At 42.6% G+C, this 27,765-nt stretch overlaps 1 protein-coding gene across 1 annotated transcript; it reads right to left on the bottom strand.

Moving 5' to 3' along the window:
- sema4bb (sema domain, immunoglobulin domain (Ig), transmembrane domain (TM) and short cytoplasmic domain, (semaphorin) 4Bb) lies at positions 1–27,765 on the bottom strand. Its single transcript, XM_070905798.1, has 14 exons — positions 27,645–27,765; positions 14,540–14,700; positions 14,221–14,283; positions 13,540–13,638; positions 10,958–11,069; positions 10,374–10,490; positions 9,863–10,020; positions 5,507–5,688; positions 4,798–4,948; positions 4,262–4,472; positions 3,987–4,102; positions 2,903–3,060; positions 1,443–1,534; positions 1–773 (listed from the first exon to the last, which is right to left on the bottom strand). The coding sequence occupies exons 1-14, from the start codon at positions 27,763–27,765 to the stop codon at positions 1–3; spliced, it is 2,514 nt and encodes an 837-aa protein (XP_070761899.1).

The raw sequence follows: 27,765 nt of genomic DNA, 5'->3' as shown, positions 1-27,765 counted from the left end.
TCATACGATGGAGTCTTTGATCTCCGAGCCTAGCCTCACTCTGGGCCGAGGACAGGTCGGGGAGTATTCCACGTGGCTCTCCTTCAAGTTAAGCGGCCGCCTGTCGGAGGACTCGGAGAAGCTCTTGCTGTTGTCTGGCGAGGACTCGTGGGTGGGCGTGCTGCAGATGTAGTTGTCATTTAACGTCTGGTAGCCCTTGTGATCAGAAGTGGAAACGGGGATGGTGTTACCGTTTAGGGGTAAGCTCTCTGCAGGCTTCCCCACTATCCTCGGCTTCTTCTGCTGCATGTTGGGGCACTCGCCCTGCTTCAGCATGGACTTCATGTGATCTCGGTTCCTGTAGATGACGAACAAGGAGAACACCACGAGGGAGAACGCCAGCAGGGCGCACACCACGATCAGCTCATTCCAGTACGTCTTCGTGTGGACCTGCTCCGAGCGAGACTCGCCGGGCAAGATGATGGTCTCCTCTTGCTCAATGTGCGGTGTGCGTGAGTGGCCAATCAGAGTGGTGCTTTCCTGGCGGGGCTCCGCCCTCACGCAGTAGTTGGCCAACAGCTGGCGGAAACCCTCCTCCTCTGACCAGCACTCGTAGGTCTCGATCCTGTCGGCCTGAGCCACAACTACCAGGTGTCCTTCAGGAGTAGCGTAGAGGAACTGGCTGGCACTGTCGCTGTAACGCCACCTCCTCTGTGCCAGGTTGGACCGCAGTTTACAGGGCAGCACTCTGAATGTGTTGACTGGGATTGTAATGAGCTGGCAATGGGAGCCACCTATATAAAAAAAACAAACAAGAACAATGTTGCTTCTTAAGATTCAAGTCAAGGAACATTTTACTAATTCCATATATGTATATAAGCCTAAGGAATTAAGATTCATGCCACTCTCACATCTGTCCGTTAAATATGAATCTAGCAGATGGTTAGCTTAGCTTAGCATAAAGACTGGGAACAGCTAGCCCTGTTCTGTTCAGAGGTAACAACATCTGCGGATCAAGTTGAGGTTTTACGGGGGTAGAGGTGGTGGTAAGCTGATTTGTTTCAAACTTTGGACAGAGCCAGGCTAGCTGTCTTCCCCCTACTGTCTGTCTTTATGCTAAGCTGACTGGATCCTGGCTGTAGCTTCATATTTACCAGACATATATGAGAGCGGTGTTGATCTTCTCATCTACTGTAACTCTTGGCAAGAAAGTGAATTTCCCAAAATGTTGAACTATTGCTTTAAAGATTTGGTGGGTAAGCCATGTGTAAGTGTAATACAGTAACAAAACAATATTGAGCAGCTCCAAATTCTTATACACAGAAGTGCTCAGTGTTTCCTGCCATTATAACAACATGTGAGGGACACTTCTCGGACACTTCTATGTGCATGTTGTTATGGTGTCCATGACATGCGTGACAACACTTTAATCAAAGACCACTACACAAAGAGAACACACTCACGAGAAGCTGCTGGTCTGGTAGATCTGGTGCTGGGAAACGTCCTGTTACAAATCGCTGATGTATCGGCCTCCTCCACATCCTGCTGCCAGTGACTGAGACAAAACATACCAAACAAACAACAGGGTGAGGGGTCAGCAGCTGTAATGAGAGGCACCTTGTATGGATTTCTCCCTCCAAGCCTTTCATTTAAAGCCTCTGAGTATAGCTTCATCAGCGTGACTGAGAGAACAATCCCTGTTTAAAAGCTACATGTTAAAGCACATGACTATGAGCTTTGCATGCTCACTTTATGAGTTTGTTTGGGTGCATGTTCACATCCAACACAGCAAAAACAATAATAGTCTGAAATAAGGTGAGGTAACGTGATTTCCCAACCTTGCATATTTTCCTGTTTTTCAAGCACATTGGGCCTCATGCCAGAGGACTTGTACAAACACATTTGTTCTTAAGTGGCACATATGAGTTATTAAAGAGAATTTGTGGCATTCACTCTTCTTCTCATATTTAGAATGTTTTTCCTCTTTCGAAATTCATGAGTGGTCTAGACCTATCATACGAGTCATGTGCACATAATCTACCTCTCTACGTGGGGGAAAAAACACTGATTTGACCTGAAATCATAAACACTTTAATCTGAATGATATGGAGTTTAAATATGAAAATATATAACTAAGACAAATGCAAAATCTAAATTCTGTTTACCCTATCATCATTACATCTTCCCAATGTACAGAGAGGCATTTTAGATTTTATGATTTTTATTGGCATATTTCAGCACAGCAAGGTCTACATTTCAGTTGCCACCCAGAAATTTTTTTTTTCACTCCGACAGCTTCCTCACTCTCTGTCTTCCACATCCGACAGTGTAACATCACCTACTGAAGGCTTCCACGTTCCCTAGTCTAATATCTCCGTGATTGTCATGTCCTCTTGACCACCTCTCATATCAGTCATGGACCGCTTAGAAAGACAGTTTTTAGCAGTTTGATGAGTCAACTCTGTTTGGTAAATTCGACTTGAAACACTAAGGCCAAGCCTCACTGAAAAAAGTAAGGATAAGAATATGAAAATGTTCTTGCATGAGTACCAATGTTTGTACCTGTAAATTATGGATGGAAATCTATAGTGTATATATGAATTTATTGACATAAATGTTAATCTTTTTACATGTTTTCAATCTTTTTTTTGTCGAAGTCATTGCTATATGCTCGAATTTTGGAGTTATGTTTTGAGTTTATTACTCTGGCGGAGTAAAGTGCTCCTCGGTTTCAGAATGGTCTTTTGTTTGGGGGAAAAAAAGGGACGTAAAGAAATATTTATGAAAAAAAACCAAATCTATGAAGGTGGCTGAATGAACATATATAGCTGTATTGACTGTGAGCTAAGGTAGATGAACGAATTAAAAGTGAATGTTCAGGAATAGCGGAGGAATTTGTGGCCACGTGCGTGTGAGCTCTCACCTGTCAGGTGGAGCCATCCTGACGTCCCGACACAGCCGCCCCGTCCAGGCGCAGTAGGGGTCTCTGGACAACACGCACTCTCCACAGCTCAGGTAGTTGGAGCAGTTGGCCACAGGAACCTCCACCAGCCCGGAGTTGGACGACACAAACAACAGACCCTGTGGGAGAGAAAAACCATGTGTGAGTCTGTGTGATGCAAATCTCTCTTCAAAAAGGTGAACGCAGGGCCGAACAGAACTTCTGCTTTTGGTTTACGGATTTCAGATGTCAGAAAGGGAAACCATGCTAAAACCATTACTTGAGATAAACAGAAGAGTATAACCTAAACAAAGGACTAACTCGGGCCAGCTGTGCTGTTTGATGCCAGCCGAGTAATTTGATTGTGCTAAAAAACACATGGCAACAAGTGGCTGCTATTCTTATTCATTCTTTTGCATTTTCAACACTTTTCAGACTTAATGTATCATTATGTAGAAGTACGATTATCCAGAAATGCATTTTCACCATGAATGTGACGTTGATACCGACGTACATCCGCATCCCTGTGTTCCCAAAAGCACAGTCTATATTTAGGCCATCTTATCCAGCAGTATATTAGATAGACATCATGTGGACTCTGTCTGTCTTTCATATCCTTATTTGGAGCTAAGAATACACTCACAAAAAAGTATCTTGGACTTAGAATTACATAATCTTAGATAAGATTGCTGTTTGGCTGCTTTGGTCCGGGGAGATGCCATTATGTAATAAAGAGAGAAAGGTAATGAAATTTCGCTCCGGGTAAAATGCCAGAGAGGATCATAAACTCAGTTCCAGACGGTGCTATAACTTACAGGAAAACTCAATGGAACGGCCACTGCGAAAAGAAAATGTCTGCAGCCAGGTTGTGCTCCAGTAAATCGAGCTCTTCCACATTTTTATTACTTGAAAATGAATTTGAGAATGAAATGAGTAAACATGACGAAACATTAAATATAAAGCAGTATGACAACAATCATTACAGATGTGTATTAAGTTGTGAAAAATTTAATTTTTCTTGTTTCTGCATTACATATCGTTAGTGATGATAATGATGATGATTTACCCTCTGAGGATCAAGTTCGATGTGTTGCACAGGCTGAGGCTCAGGAAACAGAGTCATCTCCTCGATGATGTGCATCTTATCGTTGGCATTGATGGCCTTGTGGAGCTTTCCGTCATCTGGGAGACACAGAGGACGCGTGGAAGTGACTTATATTGAAGGCAGGGGACTGTTTGTGGGGGAGTATACTTTGGAATCTTATGTTTTCCCCTAAAAATTATAGAAATACCCACAAAATAACCCATGAACATTTGCCGTTGCTGTGTAACGAGCTGTACCTGTTCCAATGAAGAGCACGTCGTAGGCCCTTTCCATGCCTTGGATCTTGTGCACAGCGATCTGTGTGTAGCGCACGCTGCGTTTCAGCAGCAGGGGAGCGCTGCGGATCACGCTGTCCATCAGGAAATGGTCCTTGACGAAGTTGAGCACTTTATCGGGCATGTGCAAGGATGACTGGATACCCATTTGCCTGGCGTGGTTGGTCACACACTGCAGGGGAGTGAATTAGAGATGAAAAATGAATCTCTGCTTATTCGAGTAGGAAGTACAAACACACAATGAGAATGTATGAAAGACTACAACCCTGGCTTAGAAAGAAACATCAAGATCTCTCGTTGAACAGCCCAAAAATCAGTCTACAGGTACAGTAGATATTTGGGATGGTAAAAAAAACAAACATTTCTGTTATTATCCGTTATGTGAACTTGCATTCTTCTGACGGAATAGAGACAGATGGTATTTGAATGGACAGATGCACAGACTGAACTAAAAGAAGTTGAATCGTTTGTCACAGGATATTGTCTGCACCACTCACCGCTCCGGGCCGTGGTTCAGGCACGGGGTGGTTGTAGGTGTACCACTGCTGCGTCTCCCTGTTGACCTCTCGGTAGCGCCCGCTGAAGGCTCTTTCCACCTGCGCCATGGTGAACGCGCACACCGCTGAGCTGCCTGACGCTCCTTTATACCTGTGAACACATTAAAAGTTTATATGCTTTCCCTGTTTAAATGTGTGTGTTATGTTTGCATGAACTGCTAGACTCCATACTTCCTTGCCATGTGAAAATGGAGCCATTTAAAGATTTTGTCTCACACAACCATTGTTGTTTTTTACCAGATCCATCCTTCCCGCAGTTGTTGTCGTGTTATTCAGTAAAACTGGAGCAGCAACTTCTCACTGGAGAACAGTTGTAGAGTGGGCGCTTGAATGATTTCCATATTAAAACCTTTATTTTGTTGATACATTAATTAGACATCGAGGTTGCATGAGCTTGTGTTAGTGTTTAAGCTCATTACAGCTGCTCTAAATTCAGAGGAGCCTCGTAAGGCAACTTGCCAAGTTTGAGTGCAGATATTAAATAAAAACTGGCTCAAGATGGTGTGTGTGAGCTGTATATTCTGTGTGTGTGTGTGTGTGTGTGTGTGTGTGTTTGGGCATAAACATAAACTGTAACAGTGCCATAAATTAGATTTATTAAAAGTGCCCATGTGTCACAATGATCAGAACAAACCCCTCCGTCTCTTACCACTGGGAGGTGAAGACGCCATAGAAGACAGTGCTCTCCCAGCTGTCTCCCATGGGCTTCAGGACAAACATGTCCTGGATGATGTTGAAGGGGAAGCCGTCGTCAGGGAGGGAACACAGGAGCTGGGCCTTCAGGAAGGTGGTCCATTTCTTCTGCAGCACTCGCTCACCGCCTTTATCCCCCTGCAAACAGTTCAAGGATATTAAGGTATGTTACAGAAGACTTTATGAAGATGAATGAAGATTGTCTGTCCCCAATTTCTCTTACTCTTGCAGGTCAGTGTCATTAGAGCAGACATGAACAACAACTCTGAAGGCGGAGGGGAAAGAATACGAGAAAGATAGAAACAAATTTAGACTCGGGCTACATACAGTATTAACTTAAATATCCCCTCCATGTTTTAAGTGATTTGAAAAAGTTATACAAATAATGGTTTTGTGTCTGATATGGTTTTCCCACAAAAAGTCATTAAAATAACCAATTACTATTACTATATTATATTATTATTATTCAATTAATATGCAAATATTTTTCATTTTAAAAGTCGCTGCTGGACACAAGATGTCTCCCACTGCGAGAAACGCCTCCACACACACACACACACACACACACACACACACACACACACACACACACACACACACACACACACACACACACACACACACACACACACACACACACACACACACACACACTCTAAGCTGCATAATTGAACCAGGATTGCCTTCTAAACTACATGTGACAAACATCTGGCTCATACGTACATGTGTTAAACTTGAGATTTCAAGTGAGCACAGACATCTTTCTGCACAGCGAAGCTTAAACATCCAAGAGAAGCAACGATAAGCAAAACACACTGGACGAGTGGAGGAAGACTTTAAACGTACAGCAATTCACTAGCTGTTAGAAAAGACCTGCAGTCCTTGTGTTGTTTAAAGCTGCAGTCCTTCCCTTTGTGTTAGAGGGTGCTATTGAGGAGGACTGAATCTGAAAGTTGTTACTACAGTTATGACTCCTTTTTTAGGAAATAAACTGGACAAATAATCACAACCAACCAGGAATTTAATGTCCTAACGCAATTCCATGTGCTGAAATCATGTGCTGTGGTGCAGCACATGTGTGGTGCTTTTATGCTGAATTACAAAGAATATTTTGACAATAAAATGCGGGAAACAAAAAAGCTCATAAAAAGATGCCTTAGCACTAAATACCAGTTGCTCTTTGAAGGAGAGGAGATGGTGAAATGGAAAACAAACAATGGTTACTTATTAATTACAGCTTTGAAATCAACATCGCTGGTTCACGCCTCACTTCTCCAAGATCCAGCGGAGGCATTCACTTTCCTTTTAAACCCTCACAAAATATTCACGTAAACAGTTATCAGATGACTTTGCTGTGACTGGTAATTATCAAAGAGCTTGTAAACACACACCAAAAAGAAACTCATCCCAAATACAGCTAGCAAGCTGGAAAACAGGAGGAGCAGGGCGAGGAGGAGGAGGAGGAGGAGGAAGAAGAGCAGGACCAAAACAAGTGGTCTCGCCCAATCTCAAGACAGTTTTCCTGCCTCAGATCCAAACTATCCCATCAGCACGGCCTGCAAAACCCTGAACAACTCCTACATAACAGCACGAGGAGTGAATCACACTTGAGGAGATAATAAAATGCAAAACGTACAACTACCTCCGTTTCCTCCTCCGTGTGCTGTTACGCACAAACAATCATGTTGCTCATCGGTGAGATGAAACCTCGTGGGACTGATGCACAGCCTGGGAGCCAATTACTAGGCTGTGGTAGTAGCCTGTCCACATAATGAGGAGACCACATTCCTGCTCTCTCAGCTGTCCACCGCCGTTGTTGCTGTGCTCCGCTGCGCAGCTTGTATTTTCAATTGCGTTGACCACTTACCCACCCCCCCCTCCCCGATAGCTGCCCTCCAGAAATACACTGGCTCCTATGTGCTGTATTATACTGCTCTCACATTTGATCCACGTCGATTTGTTTCACATTTCAGGTTCCTCACATTTGTCAACCAGAGAAGTGGATGAACAAGACGTAAAGAAAACAGTGCCACACATAATCTGCCTGCTTTCCACAGTCCCTCAGTGTGCACACCTGAATAAACAAAAGAAAGAGGGAGTGGAAGAAGGGAGGGGGGACAGATAGGAAAGAGGGGGAGAAAAAAACAGCTCTGAAGCAAAATGACTTGGCAAACCCAAGTAAAACAGTAGTTAGAACACCATGAAAAAGCTGAAGAGGCTTTGATTTATCCCATTTTACAAGAAACATGTCCTCTTCATAAAAAGGTAGCAACATGTCTGCCAAGATGAACCAACACGCCCAAAATATGTCAGATATTAAAATGATATTTGGCCTTGGCCTGGTACACAGAGGGAAAAGGGAGTGCGTGTTTTCTGTCAAAAAAGTGTGTTATTGATACTGAGCCCGCTAACAGGGAGGAGCCGTCATACCTCGGCGTTACCTAACTCTAATCTGAATTCAGCACTTTCTGCTCACTGGAGGAGTACACAGGGTGTGTGTTCAGATGTGATACACCATCATGAGAAAAGAAATGTGGTAACAGTTCAGGATGTTAGCCTGCAGCAATTCAGGGCCTTTGTCAAAGATGTGTTAGACGAGTCTGTATCAAAGTAATCCAGTGATAGTCATCTGTACATTCAGGCGGGTAGTCTGCAAACAGGACCTGCTGATAGCCAATTTGGCATACTTATAATGATACCAATTAGCCAAAAAAAAAGGGGGGGGGGGCTCAAGTTGTAGCCCAACTTACTGAATCCAACCCCAAAGAATTATGGGAACTGTAGTTCCAGGGTGGGGGGGTAGGTGCAGTTTCACAAAAATAAAGACTTATTTTCAGTCTAAAAAGTTAGCCACCCCAACCCCAGGCTAACTCTGAACTAAGAGCCATGTGTCCATGGCAACAATCAGTGACACCTGCTTTTTTGTATTGTTACACTCTTTACTGAACTTTTCACAGTAAAATGTTCTTGTAAATGTTGAATTTGAACATTTTCTGCTGGAGTGAAGGGAGCCGAGCGGCGTGACGTGGTTGCTCAGTCAGCCATGTTTTTTTAATTTGAATTTACAAAGAATTCATGGAAAAGTAGTCCTACTTACGATCAAGAGCTAGACAGCTTTGTGCTACAGATGAATTTATCTGACCATTAGTTAGATATAAAGAATTTCTTTTCGTAGAAACTGGACAGCAGCTGGGATTCCTATGTGTCATTTCAACACATTGATTTGTTAACGCTGTTCGGGATCTACCCAGTACACTGGAGAATAAACCACCTGCATCACTACTGTACTGCCACAGAACAGCATCTGAAAAGACGTCACTCAGGAAAAAGAAGGCTGCTGCATTCCAGTGAAATAAAGGCGCTTTATAGAGCAGAGAAAGACATTCTTCTGTCTCTACTGCACAGTTCGTCGGCAGCAAGTTGCCACAGTCTGGGGGCCTTTCTGTCAATGATTTCCATATATAGAACCCAGGAGGTGCTCTGCCGGCTGCGAGAGGTGTCGCAGCACCGAGTGCCAGAGACTAGCAGGACTAAGTCATTAAGCTGTCACTTAAGATTACATGCTGTCCCCACGATTACTCACATTACTGCCTCCATGAACAAGAGGCATCAGTCAGGGAGGGATGCTGAGTGCATGTACATCAAGCAGCTTCATGGCCGTTTAATTGATCTGATGACAGGTGAAAAGGGATAAAGTCTGCCGTTGATTATTCAGGGTGATCGACCAAACTAAACTCCAGTAGGGGAGGAGGCGGGATGACGTCTGCGTTTTTAATGATGCGAGTGAATTCTGCAGTTGGTACAGTTTGCGTGCTTTTCCTTCAACAAAAACAGGCCATATAGTATAGAGTGGGGAAAAAAAGGCATTTCATATTGCTGCGAAGCACCCTTGAATACTAATAATGCCTGCAAAGCTCAAAGCGCTGGTGGAGAAAGGCAAAGAGCTGGAGGGATGGACGAGTGCAGCTGACATTGTGAGGGAGATGGAAGGAGAGGGGGAGACGACATTGCAGAGAAAAGGGAGGGAGGGCGGCATGGTGAGGACGATTCAGGCAAGAGGGAAACCAAATCTGTTGAAAACATGGTTGCACAATCAAATAGAAAAAGGCTTTAACACACCAGTGACATATTTCCATTGCATCTAAACAGGCATGACTTACAGTTAAATGTGACCAAACCTGCTTTGACGTCCCGCCTTGTCTTGAGTTAATTGTATCAGGATTAAGGAGAGGAAGCGAGGGCATCGCTGCGCCTCTTATTTTTGCATGGCCGTCTTGTGTTATGACCTCACCCCAAGCCCCAGGTGTCTTACCTTGCACACGCGAGCGATCCTCGACACTATGGTGTTGTCAAAGAAGTCGAATTCCTTTCCCGCCTCGCTAAAGAAGAAGTAAATCTTGTCGTCGTCTCCCACGGGGTTGCCTATTGGCTGACTCTCCTCGATGTAAGCCGACCCGACAAAGACCGGATCTGTTAAAAATAGAAGAAACGTGTGGTTAGAGAGACATGTTGGGGCTTTTATCATCATCTACGCAAGGGAGCTATTTTCTCAGCCGTTTCATCACTTTTTGTGTCATCGTGAATTTGGAAAGAAGTCAGCGTCTAAACAGGAAAGCTGTGTTTTGAAGTGCACGTGCAGCGGCTGATAGGACCGGGCTCCCGCAATTTGAGAGAGCTTGTCTTTCCTCTCGGCCTGCATGCATTAGCGGCCGTGCCTCGCTAATGATGGCTACTTTTTGGAGCTTATCTGCTCTGATGGGTACATAATGGAGGAGATAAAAAAAAAACACAGTCTACCATCTGATGGGGTAGATGGAGTTTACCTTGCAGCCATTTTAAAGAGTTTTCTGTCTTCAGAGCAGTCCCCTGACCCAAACTCTTGTAAATGACTGGTTCATTGCCTTGGAAGTTGCTGACAGTCCCAGTGTACAACTCACCATCTGGAAGAAAAGGATTGCAACATTTTAAATTAAGAACTTGATTTGCTATTAATTAAACATAATAAATTACAAAAGAAATGATCTGCTGGGGGCTTTCTTAACTGCAATAGATGAAGCCAGTAACAGTTTAGAGTGAGGGATTAGACAAATCATTTCTTCCATTAATTTCCAGCTCAATTATTCACTAATTGCTTGTTAAAGAAGTTGAACACAAACAGTGTCTGTTGGTGTCCGGCTATTTATCAGAAGGACTGATGCAGGCAAACAGCATTAGCAGGCACATCATGACTCATTACTGGATCAAAGTGGTAGTTAACATCAAAAGTAGCTCCAGAAAAACAGCCAAGCCCGTTTACAGAGTCTCTTCCCAGAAAGAAGCCACTCATAATAATACCTTGTTGTTTGCACACCAAACCTTTCAAGTGACATGAAGAGAAGACAATAAAAATCTGTGTATGACCACATACCAACAATAATGGCGGTGGATTTGTACTCTGGATTGAAGGGGCAACGACTGCGGCCGTCCTCCATCACGACCTCGCCCACTTCGTCCCTCTCCAGCGTGAATGTTGACGTGTTCTGGAGACGAGACACAAACAGCACATGTCCCTCAGGCACAGTCCAATTAAATCCTACTTACAGTGAAAAGGGTGCACTAACGTGAGCTCAGCGACCTCCAGCTCATTCTCTCCACTTCTTCACTACAAGACACAGTTACAAGACACACTTTGAACATACAGCAGCTTCTGTCTGGTGTACAAGCCAAGGCTTTAGGAGGCTGTATGTCACAGGCAGCTATACTATTTCTATAGTGAGGAAATGGAAACTTACAGCAGATGTAAAGGTGGTTCATTGTAATGGCGTACTTCTAAACCCACTAGGCTTGATTTGGTGCAATAGATGTTAAAGGATACATCTGGTGATACTTTTTGTTTTATTGTCAACAAATCACATGAAAAGACCAAAACCAATAATGAATTGATCCGACTAACAAGTATTGTCTGTGTACAGTAGCCAAAGCCTGATATAGTTTATTCCTAACACTAACACTGGCTGACATGTTCCTTCATTAACATGAGCACAGCTACTGTAGTTTATTGAGTGAGTCAACCCCACGTACAACCTCCTGCTGCCATAAATGCTCGCTAATGTGCATTAATCCCTTCCTCAAAATAGTCCCAGAAATGCAATCTTAACTCCGGTTTAAGTGACGCTGAAAACAACAGTGACCAGCTGTTTCAGGAAATGACTGAGCTTTAAAAAAGAAAAAAATAATAATTATACATTCGTGACCTGTTTTTAAAGATTTATGTTATAAGTGGGAACCAATAGACTTGGGGCTGAGTGAGACAAACAAAGTATTAAGGGATGGATTTCAGCACTGTTGGTTTTGGTCTTTTCATGGGAGTTGTTGACAATAAGAAAAATATAGAATGACACCAATCCGTTAAATGTGCCTGTCTTCAGACAGGTTGTGTGGTTTACACAGAAGGAAAACGTGATTTATAATAGGAGTTCACTACTAATAAACAGTGAGATTTGGCTCTGGAGGAGTTTTTGTCAAGTCTGAGGGAAAGTCACATCACTTGAGTAATCTCAGGGTTAGCCTTTTAAACAGAAAGCCTTAACAAGCCACTACAAGCAGTGGGCTGCATCATGGCAAGTGTGGGTGACGTCTTCAAAGTACTTATTTCAAAACTAAGAGATATTAAATATATTAAACAAGATATTCAATTTACAATGATATGAATCAGAGAAAAGCAGCAAATTCTCATATTTGAGAAGCTGCAAATGTTTGTTTTTTTTCGACTAAAAGTCACTAGTATGGGTCAAGCCTTTAAAAAAAATAAATAAAAAGAAAATCAGATAACATTCACATTTTTTCAAGTCCATCTTAAAACAAAACTGACATATATGTACAATGAAACAGCAGACGTTTGGCACAAAAAAGACCATAACTTCTGAAGATAATATTAGGTGCACAGAATGAGGACAGTAGATTTATGACAGTAGATCACACTTGCACTGAAAAAAAAAGGATCTCTTTGCAGCAGTGTAGATGGGAGGAACAATTTCAGTGACCAATAAAGCATTCAGTGTACTTTCTGGGAATATGAGTATTAAATTAAGATAGACATGAAAACATGTATGCAAGTCATTCGCAGTAATAGCAATAACTTGTTCCATTTACTAATAATCCAATCAAACAGGAGAGTGGCTCCATTTCCTGGAAAATCTTCCAATGCTTCATCATCGTGAGTTGTTGTTACACTCTGTGCTTGTTTTAATTCATGTCTCTCATTTGATTGTTTAGTGTACCTTCTTGGCTTCAGCGTCCCGTTACACGGCCCATAAAAAAAACCAACCTTGTCACTGTTTTGAGAGCAGCTATAAAAATAAAACATTTATTAATGTTAATATTATGCATTTCAGGGAGCGTCTGACCGGTAGGAATGCTCTGGTTGACACACACGCAGATCTGGACTCTGTCAACATAATGAGTGTTCACCCAGACCAACTTGGCTCAGAGCTGCTTGGAATCCCGGTTCAGGGCCTAAAGTTCTGCCAAGTCATCTTCAGTCTGAGACGTCCTGTGTTTTTCTTTCACTATGATGTCGAAGGGGGGGGGGGGTTAACGCCCCGCTTTAAGAGCCGAGCTGTCGCCAAGCTCAATTGCCCCCCTATCACTGGAATCAGTGTCATCCTGCTGCCGGTTACCGTCACTCCAGATTTACTCCTCCGCTAGATAAACAAATCCACCGCTTCCCTCTCACTGGAAACCACAGGGCTCGTGTACCCCCTGTTGACTTGTCTGGCTAAAGTGCCTCAGCAGCATTTGGTTACGCTTGGATAACAACAGATCCTATACTGACATGGTGGATAAAAGACCTCGATTCCTCAAATACACCAAAGAAATATATCAGAATTCAAAGCCGTGCAAGTGAGAGAAGTGCAGAGGAATAAAAAAAACCAAGACTTGTTTCCGATGACAGGAGAAAAATCTACTTTTGGAGGTGAACATTGGGGAGATTGAGAGGTTATTACTTACAATGTAGGCGCAAATAGGACTGAAGGCATAGGTGCCACACACATAGAGATGAGTGGTGTTCAGCCGCAGGAGAATTTTGATGTAATTGAAGCAATCAGTCTGGATGGGGAACAAATGGAGAGAGTGTGAGGTCTATGAATCCACAAGACATTCTTACAAACTGAATAAGTTTTTTCTTGAGGGCTCCTTAAAATCTGTGCCTGAAATACTGGAGCTCACGATCATAAGTAAATCTTTCAGAGTAAAAAAAGAAAGAAAAAAAGACACTAATACTTCAGAAACTGTTGGAAAAATGTTCCCTTTTCTCAAATGCTGTTGGGAAAACCCTCCCAGCATCACACAGCAGTTGCCTGGTGGGCTTTCTGTAACACACAGACCAGACTTGAACACTGTAGTACAAAGATTACCAAGGTTTTGTCGCCTAGGGATACAACAGCTGGCATGACAACGAGGTAACAGACAGACAGAGACAGAGAAGCAGTGCATAAAAAAAGAGCAATTCCCTGGTGAGGCTGCACACTTGATGAATCTATTTGTAACTGGTGGGGAGGTTTGTCAACACAGAACTCAATGCTCATTTTATCTCCTCACAACATGAGTGACATTGTCATTATACCACTATTTTCCTGAGGTATTTTCATTATTTGGTGTTTTGCTGGAGCAGCAAATGAAGCCTCTCACCTCCAGGTTCTTCCCTTTGAAGCTGCATTCCTCTCTCTTTCCAGCAGGAGTGCCCCACGTCAGCTGAAGATGAAAAAGAAACCCTGAATAAGTCATGCGAAACGCAGGGAACCATGCTGATTGTACTGAGGACTGTTTCTTTAATATCAAACTGTATAAAAACAACGGGTGCGTGGAGTGGAAACAAACAAAAATTGTATTTGCAAACGGCATTATTAAAAAGTATTACCTAGAGTAGTCTCGAAATACCATTTATAACCATAAACTATCTGCCAGCCCACTTCTTCTGCAAACTTGACTCAGACGTGGACATACTCACGTTCTTCTGCAGCTTGCTCTTGCTGATGTCCGAGAGGCTGAGGGCAAACAGTGCCTCCCTGGCTCCGACGTACAGCATGTCGTCATCCTGGCTGAGCAGCAACGAGGTATAATTGAAGACGCCGTCCACAGAGAATCTCTTGGCCGACCTCTCCTTTGCATCTGGGAAACGGCAGGAAAAAAAAAAACACACACACACACACACTGGAGATTATCATCACGTAGCAGGACAGAGCAGAGAGCAACAGATGCAGGACACATCCTGATGCTGGAAGAACATGAACACACATAAATGTGCTCACAAGCACATAAATATGTCCCCAATTACAACGCTCACAATACTGTCAAGCTGTGAAGACAGCCGTCTGCAGGGAGCCACACAATGAATGATCTCCATATCACAGTGCTGGGATTTCAAATGCATGATGATGAGTGTTTAAGGGCTTCAGAGGGGGATCCAAAATGTCATCTCATTATCAGAAATAAAAACATTTTATTCCCTGTTATTAGATACAAAACACCTGACAAAATGATTGGTTTCGTGATGATGCACAAAACCTCACATGTAAGTAAAGGATTAGTTTTCCATATCCAACCAGAAAGTAAGTGCACATGCTAGAAATGGTAACGTTAAAAACGAATTTAATCTAGTTACTGGCATAAACTCATTTCCAAGCTTTCATAGAGCACTTTATTTTAAAGGTTAAGTAGAGGTGAATTAGAAAGTAGACGTCATTAAAAACATCTGCAGAAAAGCACAACAATTTACAGAGTTCCTGCTACATTCAGGATGGCCCACCATGCCTCAAATCAGCACATAATTCTACCTCAAAGCAACTTTGCATTATTTGCTGTTATTTGTCCAATGCACAGATATGAGAACCAATAACAACTGACCTGAACTGTAACCTGTGTGAGTCCATGCATCTGATTTGTTGGACACAGCTATTAAAAATAGCATTAAATAGAGAACGTGTATTGTAAAGAGAATGCAAGTCATTGCTCAACAATAATCAAGTTAAAACACAACATTTCAAGGGTTTTTAGAGGGTAACTCCTTATTACATTATTACACACACCTGTAAAACCCCAAAACCACCACTGACTACCACATAAACACACTCTTACAGCATGTGTTAGCAAAACACCAACGTGCGATCGCAGACGCAACACCGGAACTCCAGTTTTACTATTTCCGGTACAGCAAGGAAATCTGGGAATCTCCGTCAAGGCTTCACAGTCAAATCCAGCCAGAAACCAGAACAAGTGGACAGACATCACATCACATTACACGTCACTACAGCGCAACACATGGTGGTGAGCTCCAGTCAAATCCATTTATGATACAAATGAGGAAACTCTCATTGAGCATGTTGTCGTCTCTGTACCCTTCACTCCTGGAGGAGACCGTCCTCTCCATTTATCCCACCCTCATCCCTCACGGTGGCAGCCAGCAGCCACTGCAGCTCCACCAGAACATGTCACATGTACACCAGTGAGCCACGTCCACACTTTCCTGTGCCGGCTGGCCAGAGCTCTCTTTGCTCAGCTCTGTACTGGCAGCCGGGTAAAAGCCTCTTCTGCTTAAAACCAATCTAAATCTCCATTCTACTGCTTGCCAGCCCTCTTCAAATGGATCTCTTTAGCAGTGGGCCGCAAGTCAAATGAGTTACTTTTTCCCCCACATCACTCCCTTCCCTGCAGCCTCAAATACTTCTTGTGAAGTACAGAGTCAATGTACACATTGCTCCTTTTATGGCATTTCCCCTGCCATCGCAAACAACTCGGGATCCTCCACATTGGCATCAGCAGCAGATTCTTTTTACTGCTTTCCTCTGTGAAAGAGGAGTTTCAAGAGGTTTGGATTGATTTTTGCAGCCAGTTTTTGTATTGTGTGATAAACTACCCAATATAAATGGCAACAACAGGTCCAGGAAGTCATGAAAAATGGTTCATTCAAGACCTTCAAGCATTGTGAAACAACAGCTGAGTTGGGGTCAGTGTGTGTGTGTGTGTGGATGGGTGGATGTTATCACTTGATATCTCTCAACAAGACTAACAATCTTCTAGATGTCACCAATGACACAGGATATATGCAATCAAATATTTGTGAAACCATTGCTTATATACTTCCTACCCTTTGCAGTTTCTGACCATCTTTGTAAATGTTTATCTATTGCTTCCCATTCCAAACATATTAAACACACTTGACGTGCTCCCCAAGCCAAAACGCTGGGGGTCACGCAGTCCATTTGCTTGTCCAAATAAGATTACTGGCTCGTATCTAGAGTCGTCAACACTAATATTTGCTGTAGTTAAACCATTTACAGTCTTTTCCACGTGTATAACCAGCAAACTGAATTCAAATTTAGACACTTCTGACAGTAAGAATAAGACACCAGCAGTACATTTTATCTCCAACACTCCAGGTGGTGCACCGGACCATAATGCAAATGGAGGCAGTAAACAGCAATAAAATGTTTAAAACCCCACGACTTAAACTTTTCAATATGCTTGCAAACTAATGGTTCATCTAACACTCGAGGCCCTTTGGCAGATGACCATCTTCCCCTTATGGGAGTGAAAGCCAGCTGCACGAGCCACATCTCGTCCAAGAATCAAATCTTAGGCCTTTTCCAGATCAACAGCCCTCATTCTGTTTAAAACATTGTGACATCTGGAGTCAATGAAGAGAGGGGCCTGTCATTAAAATCCAGAGAGGGGATATATATATATAAAAAAAGAAAAAAAAAGACTTCCTATTGTCATCCTTAGGTCATTCAGGACTGGAAAAAATACAGTTTTCCTATGTGGAGAAGGAAAACTGGTTTTATTTCAAGGTAAATGAAGTCAGTTAAAAATTGTTGTAAATGCTCATAAAGAGAGCTATACTCAGTCCCAGTGGGCCCCACCGCTGGCAGACAAAAGGAGCGCCATCTATCCTCTCAACAGGGGGATGTATCATAGCTTGACTGTCACAGCTCCCCTGAGTTTAGGCTATTCACTGGAACCAAAAGCAGCCTTCACTCAGCATATTAAAACTCTCTGACATAAATCACAGTGACATCGTCTTAGACAGACAATGGAATAACGAGCAGAGGAGAACAAACTCATGAAACTTTTAGAGCAGTCCGAGGCTACTTAGCGGGGGGAGGGGGGATGGGTTTGAGGCCAGGGTACTGAGTGGGAGTTGTGGTAACCAGGAAAGATTGGATTGAAATGTTGACCTATGAAGAAACATACAGACGGGGGGGAAGAAAATGTTATTTTCAAAGCACTCTGAGATGGATTTTTGATAAGAGCAGAAGGTCAAGCCAGTAACAAACGTCAGTGCTGTGTCAAGCTACGGCGATTTCAAACAGAAACACGAGGCTTTCACTCTCCTACAGAGGTCGGTTCTTTGGGAGATATTTTGCGCTTTCCGATACAGTGGATCAGTTGTGTGTTTTGACATGCTTGCAGCAGAATGCCGGGCATCTGCAGGCCATTTCACAGCCAGGCTCCAGGTCCATTCATCACCCGCCTGTTTAATCAGCTGGCTGTCACCAAGCCGGGCCCTCAACCTCTGCTAATGCTCATCACATCACACCTACCGTCAATATGGCTGCTTTATTGCAGGTGCCAACATGCTGAATTAGATAGTACCACCGTGTCTTTGAATTTAAGGCTGTAACTCAAACTGCGTACATTTGCCTCAATTCTCCGCGGTTATGAAAGTCTACAAGCTGCAAAAGAGGCTGCAAAAGACATTGGCCAGTGGTCCAAACTAGAGTGCAGTGGCATAGTTCAAAAGATCCATCATCTGAGGACAGTCAACAGCTGGAAGAACATTGTCTGTATGCAATACTAACAACATTTAAGAACTGAATGTCTTTTCTCCACTGGCACATCTCAGCAATTCATTAGGTGAAATTCAATTTAGGCAGTGTATTCATTCATTGTGATGTTTTTTTCCCCTTCATAAAATCAGTGGAGGTAAAGATGGCAGGAACAAGAGGATTTCAGAGAGCAGCTGCTTTGTAAACACAGTCTGATTCTCTCGCTAAAAAGCAAACATTTCAAATTCTGTGCACGCACGATGAACAGCTACAAACATCTTGAACAGAGCTACATGAGGGGAAAGTCTTACATCTGTGCCTTTAAGGGTCTAAAATCTCCTATTCTGTGTTTATTAAATCCATTGATTGTTGGAATGTTCTTCCATATGTACAGTGCAAAATATGTCCGGCCTATAGATTGCTAGTATTAATGTAAATTGCTTTACAAATAATGTTTCACTATATTGGATATTGGAGACACGATGATTTTGCAGGCTGAAGAAAGCAAGAAATAGACACATAGCCTCCATTAAAACACAAACTGTTATGTAACACTTAAACAAGATGTAACATCTCAATTAAAGAGCTTTAGCTGTGCTGTTACGCAAGTTTTGTTACCTTTGGACAGAGTCAGGCTAGCTGTTTCCCCTTGTTTCCAGTCTTGGTATGTTGTACTATACCTTTAACGGAAGCACAAAGCCTTTGAGACAATATAATTGGCTGTAATGTGTGTAGATATAAAATTAATGCTCTTGAGGGAAAATTAATCACCAAAAAATATATATATATGTTCCAGACAAATTTCTCCACATCTTCCAATATTTTTGACTTAAAGATTAAAATACGTTTTGGATAACTCTATCAGCGTTGAGAGACCAGACCTCCAAAATAGCACAGTGACATCGATTAAGATTTGCATGCCTCTGAATCCCTTCATTCACGTCACAACTGAGTGTGTTCAGTGTGTGCTTACTCACCGTTGAGGTAACTAAGATATCATCAGAAGGTGCCAGCTTGCAGACACAGTGTCGCTGAGTAATAAAATACACGCCAGCACTTTGGCAGGCATCATATTTCAGAGAAAACGGAGCAGGAACAACCTATTTTTTTTTAGGTTTAATAGTACTCCAAGGGTGGGGCGATTGATTGGCTGCTTGGTAGGCATACGCCTGCCAAGACACTCCTTAAAGCCCTGACTGTAAACATGCCCCAGATTTACTAAAGCAGCATGAGCCAAGTCACAAGGCAAAGGGGCAACGGGGACAAAGGGGTTCACTCGCAGCCGGGCACAGAAAGCCCAAAGGAGAGGAGAGAGTAGCACAGCTGATATTAATCTCACACCGAGCTTGGCTTATCTTACATGCAAGACACAAATGTAAAAAAAAAAAAAAAAAAAAAAATTATAAATATATGCCCTCTGCCAGGCAAAGCTACACACAGCGCACAGCTTCAAGGCTCTCTGTTTGACATGATTTGACAACGGAGTTGATAGCGACACTGGAGCTCCCTGACAGAAGCCGACAGAAGTCACTTCAAGGTCATTGCAGCGCTGCTCCTCCTGATATTTGGTCAAAGCGATGGTTATGTATTAGTCGGTGACTGCTGGCAGCCCTGTCCAACAGCAGCAGCACAGAATCACTGTTTGTCTGCACAGCTAGAGGACATGGACCTCCAATGAGGAGGCACACTGGGTTGGAGGAGTTGGTGCAAACTTTAAAACATATAGACACATATTTACATATTTCCTTTCTATTTTATAACATGAATGAACTTAGTCTTTATTGAAATCCTTCTGGTTACATGAGTGGCTTCTGCACAGAGAGTAAAAACTCTACAAACCCAGATAAAGACAAAGACAGAGAGAAATTGGGGCAGAGAAAATCACACTTTACTGGACTGTAAATAAAAGCTGACAGCAGTGAATATGAATCACACCTACAGTATCTGTAAGGCCAGGCAGTAAGGTTCACAGACGTGTTGTGTTGTTTGTAATCACTGGGAATGATGGTGTGGCTTTGCTGCAATTGTGTGTGTATATGCTGTGTATAATGTTCGTATTTTGGTGTGTGTGTGAGTGTGTACACATCGTACAGAGAGACGGCTGCACCTTGCAGATAATAACCAGAGCCTGACAGTGTGTAAGGCCAGTGTTTGCGGTGTGTGTGTGTGAGAGGATTATGCAGCAAAGAGGTGTTAATGGTGCCACATGGTTACATGTACAGGCTCAGAATCAGGGCAACAACAGAAAACCATGAAATGACTGAATATCTGTTGGAAATGTTGAACAGTTGTGTGTACTGTACGAGCCCTGGAATACTGAAATATGCCTGCCTTCACCCTCTGAAGGAAAAACTCCCACATATACACATGTAACAAGGATGAGGTCAGTGCATGAAACACTGCATACCTCTAAAAGCTGAGAACAAGGGGCTGACACAGACATGATGCTCTGCTCTGTAATTATTGGCTCTTAGGTGTCATCCTGATGCACTCTGGATTGGCACGCACCCAACCAACACTCAAAGCAGCGGAGCGATGGAGCGCAATGGTCTATCACGGCTGAAAGCTTACAAAATCCTGGATATTAGCTCGGTGAGACAGTGAGAGAGACGCTATCTGAGCGAGTTATTTAAACACAGGATGAAACACAGAGAGAGGGAGACAGATAGTTGGTGTAATTTCCTCACACACAATTCAAAACAGACGTGCCTGTGCTTGTCATGTGTAGGATGCCTCTCTACGGGCAAAAGACAGTAGATGTCACTGGAATCTGACACACACACATTCAGATTCAACCATCTCGCTGACTGCTTTGTGCTCAAGTGGAATTGACGCCCCAAACTAAAGCAAAGAAAGATCAACAAGGTAATCGGGTTCAAATGGAATGGCTAATAACAAATATAGTTGGTAAATGTAACTATAATTGACAAACAAAGGTCATGCAAGGATATTTTAAGAAAAATAAAATCATTTAACTTTTGTTCAGACTTCCTAACATGAAATCTATAATCATTACAAAGTGTGAAAGGGTATAATTCTTAAGATTTTCACACTTTTGTTTTCTATTTATGGTCAGCATTTTCATCATTCTGTAATTACCTCTATATATATAGTAGTTTTGGTTCATCAAAAATGTCTTCAAAACAAGAAAACTTAAAAGTACTTTTCTGCATTTTTTTAACAGAACCACCAGTTGTTCTTCTGTTCGCTGCTCGGCAAGCGTTTGTTGTAGCATTAAACTGCACTTGCTGTTACCACCAGTAACCTCGGGTGACAAAATCAACAAGAACAGAAGTCTTTCAAACTTTAACTTTTATGAGGTATTGGGCAGCTTCTGACGTTCGATATCTTAAGCCACCTTCCACTCCTTCAAATATGCTTTATTTTGGTAGTTACTTGCGTCCTTATACACACAGAAAAAACGCGGGCAAGAAAGATTGGCTTGATGAATGACATGATATCTATGGTTCAGCCAAGTGGACTTGAAGAGAGAAAAAAAAAAATGCAATTTGTATTGCACCGCAAACATCCAGATCCAGCTGGCTTGCACATGCTTCAGATGGTTTCTGCTACAGCTAGAATCCAATCAAAGTACACTTCGATACATCTCCTCTGCCATTTTCTAGCTTACACACGTCGATTTTTAGGGCACCGGTGGAGCTGTGCGCAGTTTACTAAGTGCACTCAGTTTGGACTGGCATGTGTTGAAGGTCTTTAAGTGCTACCACAGCATGCAGACACAACCCTCCACCCATCGTGTGTGTTTGTGTGTGTGTGTGTGTGTGCCCTTGATGCGAAGAGCAGGCTGGAGTCGCAACAGAGTCTCCTGCTCTCTGCTCATCCACCACAAAGGAACTGAGGACAAGAAGTGGTCAAGCAAGTTGGTTTACACTCCTTACTAATGGCTTTTCTTACACACACACACACACACACACACACACACACACACACACACACACACACACACACACACACACAGAGACACTCTTCACTGTCACATTTATTTCCTGTGGTCATGCTGCTATCAGGAGCCTGGTGAGCTCAGGATCTCCACACCTGCTGCATTAGCCTCCATATTTTGGCCCATAAGGGTTGTTCTGCCATGACGTGGTTTAAAAGATTTTCAGCTCCATCTGTCAACAGGTGTCATTCATATTGATAAGGAGGACGCTTCCTCTCATGAATCACACCTGCACACACAGCAGACTGTCAGCTGTCGTTACTGATCAAGTCAAATAAAAAATTAAGACATTTAAGACAGAGGATTTCTTGATAGAAAATTGGACACACTTTACGAGAATCCTTCAGTTCAGTCTATATACTATATAGTCAGCGAGGCACCCTTTTACCCATACCCTTTTATGTACACCCACAAGTAAGAATAAGAGGCATGTGGAGCGTATTAACATACTGGAACTGAATCAGGAAAGTTCTGACTTTTAATGAAAGATACATGAGACGACTGCTTTTAACTATTTAAGTTCTGCCGCAACTCCAATGTTAAAGGTTTCCTGAGCGCATGCTTATTTTTGTAGTGTGTTGTTGTTTATAGATATTCATGGTGTGTGGTAGTGACATATTTTTAAAGGGCAATAAAAGACTGTATTGAATTTGTAGTCACTTATCATAATACTCACTTGAATCAGTTTATCAAAATATAAAATTAGCTGGCTTGTAATTCCACTTAGTCCAGCATCACCACTTCTGCATTGAAAACAAATGCATTCCTGCAGAAAAATATTGTGACTATCCACCTGGTTTTTAGTGCATGGAAGAATCTAGCATGATAACAAGGTGTTATGGAAAGAGCCAAAAGTGCCACCATGTTATATTCTACATCAGCAGAATCCAAAAAAACTTCTCTTCAGTGCACAACACTGATAATAGGGGCAAAGCCTATTCTGAGCTTGTTACTATATACAGTTTCACCATTATACTACACAGAGTGTAACACAAGGACGGAGGAGACAGACCATGGATGTATTAAGCAAATCAGACACATTTACACCTTTTCAGCCCCTGAGAGATTTCAGTCCATCTTGAATGCTTCTTGGATGCATTTACATGTAGCAAAGTCTCAGAATATCTTCCTACAAGAGCGGCATTAAAGCTCCCTGTGATACAAGCAGTGCATTTATTCCACATTCTTCTTATGCTGAACCAAAAGAAAAACTTTTTTTTTTGACAGCAATGTGGACATTGAAGTGTGCATTTGTTTGTGTGTCATAAAATAAAATGTTATGTTGTGAGACTTCAGTTTAAGTGCTGTCCAGAGTGATTTACAGCCGCCACCACAGAAACCATATGAATCCTACATGCTTCATCATGCAATGAAAAGTAAAATTCAGTCCATAAAAAAAAAGGTGTTACAGGAACTGTAAAACTATGAAAATCTGTGCTGCAGGATGTTAACAGTGATGAGGCAAACCACATTTTTAGTGTGGACAAATCTCCACAACATCCCAGCAAAAAAACAGCTAATGGCTCTCCTTAACCTCACATTCCTCTCTGTCCATCTTAATTAACAGCTACACCATTATTTCCCGCTGCTTGCCATTTTCTTCAAATCAAATGTTCCTGATCGAAATCTGCAAAGACTGAACTTTTCTGTACATTCCCTGGAGCGTGCAAGTGATGAAGCCATTAAAACGTCTCAAACAGACGGAGTTGATGTGCTGTAATTATGCTCCATTGTTGCGGCTGTTATGGCGTTCGTATGCAGGCACTTGTGACTGCCACCTCTGCTGGAAGCCACAGACCGCTTTTCTTTCAGGATCAGTGGGCGTGTCCTTGCTGGGTTTTAGGTGGGCATCGGAGCATGTCGTGAGTATTTGGCCTGACCCCCCCACCCCACCCCCCTTTCGCTGCCCCTCCTCTGTTTCTGCACTGCGATCCGCACACTGCCAAGGTCACTGGATTAGCATGCATGAGAGAAAGTGCACAATATTCGCCGAACATAAACCAAACGTAAACGGGAAAGGACACCGTGTACACTGAGCATACACAGTGTGCTCGGCAGCTCGGCTTTGATTTGCTTCTCTTCACTAGCAGCCTGTGTAGAAGTATTAAGACTGAAAATGTTCCCTCCTGATCTGAATCTGGATGCCAATTGGGCTTCTTTATAACTATCAACACATATTGTTCTAAATATCCCTTTCATGGAGAAGGAAAAAGGGCTTGCAGCATATACAGGATAATCAAAAAGGTTATGCTGCATCTAACCCCAAACTTTTAAAGAAAACCTGTGAAAACTTGTAAACACCAGATTGGAGGACAAAGTAATTCTAAATACACAAGATAAACTATACTGACTACCACATAAGGAGATTATAATATCATTTCTCTAATATAAAACTAAACTGCACTGGGATTAATACAGTTTAATGTTGTTAAGTAGATAATTGAACGAATATTTTGACATTTTGGGAAATACGCTTTCATGCCAAGTGTCACATGGGAAGCTTGATATCACTCCTATCTGTACAGTAAATATAAAGCTACAGCCAGCAGCCTGTTAGCTTAGCTTAGCATAAAGACTGGAATATGGGTGAAACAACTAGCCAGCCTCCGTCTGAAGGTAACAAAAGCCGCTTACCAGCACCTGTTAATACTAAAGTGAAAAAAGTTTGTACACTGATTTTGTCACCTTCAAACAGAGCCAGGCTCGCTGTTTCCAGTTATTATACTAAACTAAGCAAACCAGGTGCTTGCTGAAGTTTCATATTTACACCAGTGCGATCAATCATCTCCTCTAACTCTCGGCAAGAAAGCAAATAATCAATCAGCTCCAAAAAATCTGGACTGTTGCTTTAAGAGGAACCAGAATCACAGCAAAAACAGGGTGACATACAATACAGTTCATGCACTCGAGCCTTGTGGTTGCCAAACGCCCTAACCAGCTCATTAATGTAAGCTGTTCTTATTAAGTGCAGGACTTGAATTTCTTCTTCTTCTTCCAAGAAAAAATAAATAAATAAAAGAGGAAAAATAAATCATCTCCTCAGTCACCTCTGGAGAAAGACAGTAACATCCTGCCTGAGAAGTTTCTGATAACTAACAGTGATACACGCCGCGTGCTTAACCGATGCTTACTGCTTCAAGTCCCATGATCCTTTGTGCTGTCTCTCTGCACAAGAGCCGTAATGAAAAACAGACAAGCTCTCCCACTGCAGTGACCACAAAAACCTCCACTCACTACACATGAGAGATTAGCCTGCTCATTAGGAGAGAAGGAAGGAGCGAGCGGAGAGGGAGGAAGGACAAAAAGAGAAGGGACGCCTTTCCAGGAAAAAGGCCACGTTGAGGCAAGGGTCCTCTCTCTCTCTCGAGAAAACAGTCCGGGTGCCCTTTTTCTTACAGACTATACAAACCAGAGCAAAGGTTTAAAGCGGTGATCTGCCTTACATGTTTTGCATCAATGGTGTGGGTTGAATTGAGGCTAGTTTATATACGAGACATTTAGCATGTCAGTGATGCTGCAGACCCTGTTTATGCAAAGCTGTACTCTTAATGAATAGGTTACAATCAGCTTCAGTGACGCTAAATGAGATTTTCTACACCGCATTATCAGCTGAAAAGCATGTTGTCTCACACTACTACTTATGCTCTCCAGTTGAAAGAATCTCAGTCACTAACCGCTGGTGTCAAAATACATGAAATTTAGATTATGAATGCTGAGTGGAGTGAAGCAAAGTAGGGGGGGGGGAAAGAAACATCAGTGGTTTGCAAAACACTCAGTTGCTGGGAACCAGCCTCGGGCCAATTTAATCCATTTAGTTCTTTGAGAAACAAGTTAAATGGCTCAAGTATGTGAAAGGTTGTTCTTGGGTATAGGCGATGCCAATTTGAGATGGTGCATGTGAATTGAGTTGAACTGAGTCGACTGAGAAGTGAAGAAAACAAGCATCACATGGTTCTTTCAGAGGGAGGAACTTCAAATTCAGACAGGTAGTGTTTACAGGAGCCAACGCACCCCGACATCCATATAAGCCTGTACTTTGGCTGCTGCTGTATCGGCATCTTTTGCCTGTATGAGCAGTGTTGCAACAGAATAAAAATACATTGCAGGAACCAGGGAGCTAATTTTAAGAATCGACTCGACAGCTACGTAGATCCTTTTTCCAACAGCCACAACACGGGATGTTAAAAAAATAAAAATAAAAAATAGAAAGTGTTTAGCAACACTCCCCTGTGAGCCACATCCAAACAGCAACCTTATTTCTCTTTTCCCTCATTTGTCACAAGCTCCCATAATGCATCAATCAATTACCAAAAAGCTGTTAGCTGAACAAATAGTGAAACAGCACCATGTTTTTACATTACAACAGCTCAATCACAGTCCACATTTATTATAAAAAGATGGGTGCTGCTGTGTGTGTGTGTGTGTGTGTGTGTGTGTGTGTGTGTGTGTGTGTGCGTGTGGAGTAACTAAGTGCAGTGATGAAGTCAGGTGCAAAAAAGGTCTCCCACTCAATCAGTGGACTCGCCAGGAGAGACATTAACTTTATATTTGTGAGATAAATTGTTGCATTCAGCTGAACATTACCAAAAGGTCAATTAGTAGTAAAAAGGGGAGGAAGAGCAAAGTGCTTGTGAAGGTACGAAGCCAGACTGTATGTGCTGCAGAATATCTTGCTGCACTCTGTTTGTCTCTTCACCTGAGAAACGCTGTGAGGAGTCACATGTTGTGCCACGCATATATCACCCCCATTGTGCGGTCAAGGCTCAGGGTGAGAAAAAACAACACACACAGTGGATTTTGTGCAAAGTGACATCTAATCTTAGAAAAAGACCTACAGGGAACAAGCTTATAATTGCATGTGTTTATGAGAAGTGGTGTTTGTAGCGCAGGTGACTTCATGTTGGCAAGTGTGCGTCTGGGCCTGCAGGCACTTGCGGCCTCTGACATGTTTCTGTGAACACACTGTTGCAAAGGCTGCTTCATTGCACACTTGTTGCAGCTGTGCTTGTTGTGATTGTTCACCATTGACCTAAATGATGTTATTTGTGTGGAATTAACAGTTTTCTAAACCCCGCCCCCCCTCAGTTACTGTTGCTATGACTGTCAAGCTTTCTGTTCTCGCGCAGCACAGGCGCCTCCAGGTTATTGCTGGAGGTAGTACGCTAGTTAGCTGGACATGCTTATATTTGCAGCTTACATTAGAGCAGATAAACACTCGGTTAATCATTTTCTGAAAAACTGTAATAACACTGAAATCCCATGATTCTAGCAATGCTTACAATAGCCATGACTGAACAAAAGTGCGTCAGGTAATTATTTTAACTTACTGTAAGGGAAACTGATGCGCGGTGTTACATCATCCTCGGTGGCCATCAGTGATTGGAGGCAGCTAGCCAATAGCAGCGCAGCAGCCAGAAAACGGTGGACAGTCGCAGCTAATGTCCACAT

This window comes from Enoplosus armatus, chromosome 1 (assembly GCF_043641665.1).
Source record: "Enoplosus armatus isolate fEnoArm2 chromosome 1, fEnoArm2.hap1, whole genome shotgun sequence".
Taxonomy (NCBI): domain Eukaryota; kingdom Metazoa; phylum Chordata; class Actinopteri; order Centrarchiformes; family Enoplosidae; genus Enoplosus; species Enoplosus armatus.
The sequence above is the reverse complement of the archived record's forward strand: the minus strand, read 5'-3'. Positions and strand labels throughout refer to the sequence as shown.

Excerpts from the sequence above, each read along its gene's own strand:
- sema4bb (XM_070905798.1), bottom strand. The coding sequence starts at position 27,765 with ATGTGGACATTAGCTGCGACTGTCCACCGTTTTCTGGCTGCTGCGCTG. Across the intron at positions 4,473-4,797 it reads CTGAACCACGGCCCGGAGCG|TGTGTGACCAACCACGCCAG; the intron begins GTGAGTGGTGCA and ends ACTCCCCTGCAG. Across the intron at positions 3,061-3,986 it reads TCGAACTTGATCCTCAGAGG|GGTCTGTTGTTTGTGTCGTC; the intron begins GTAAATCATCAT and ends TCTCTCCCACAG.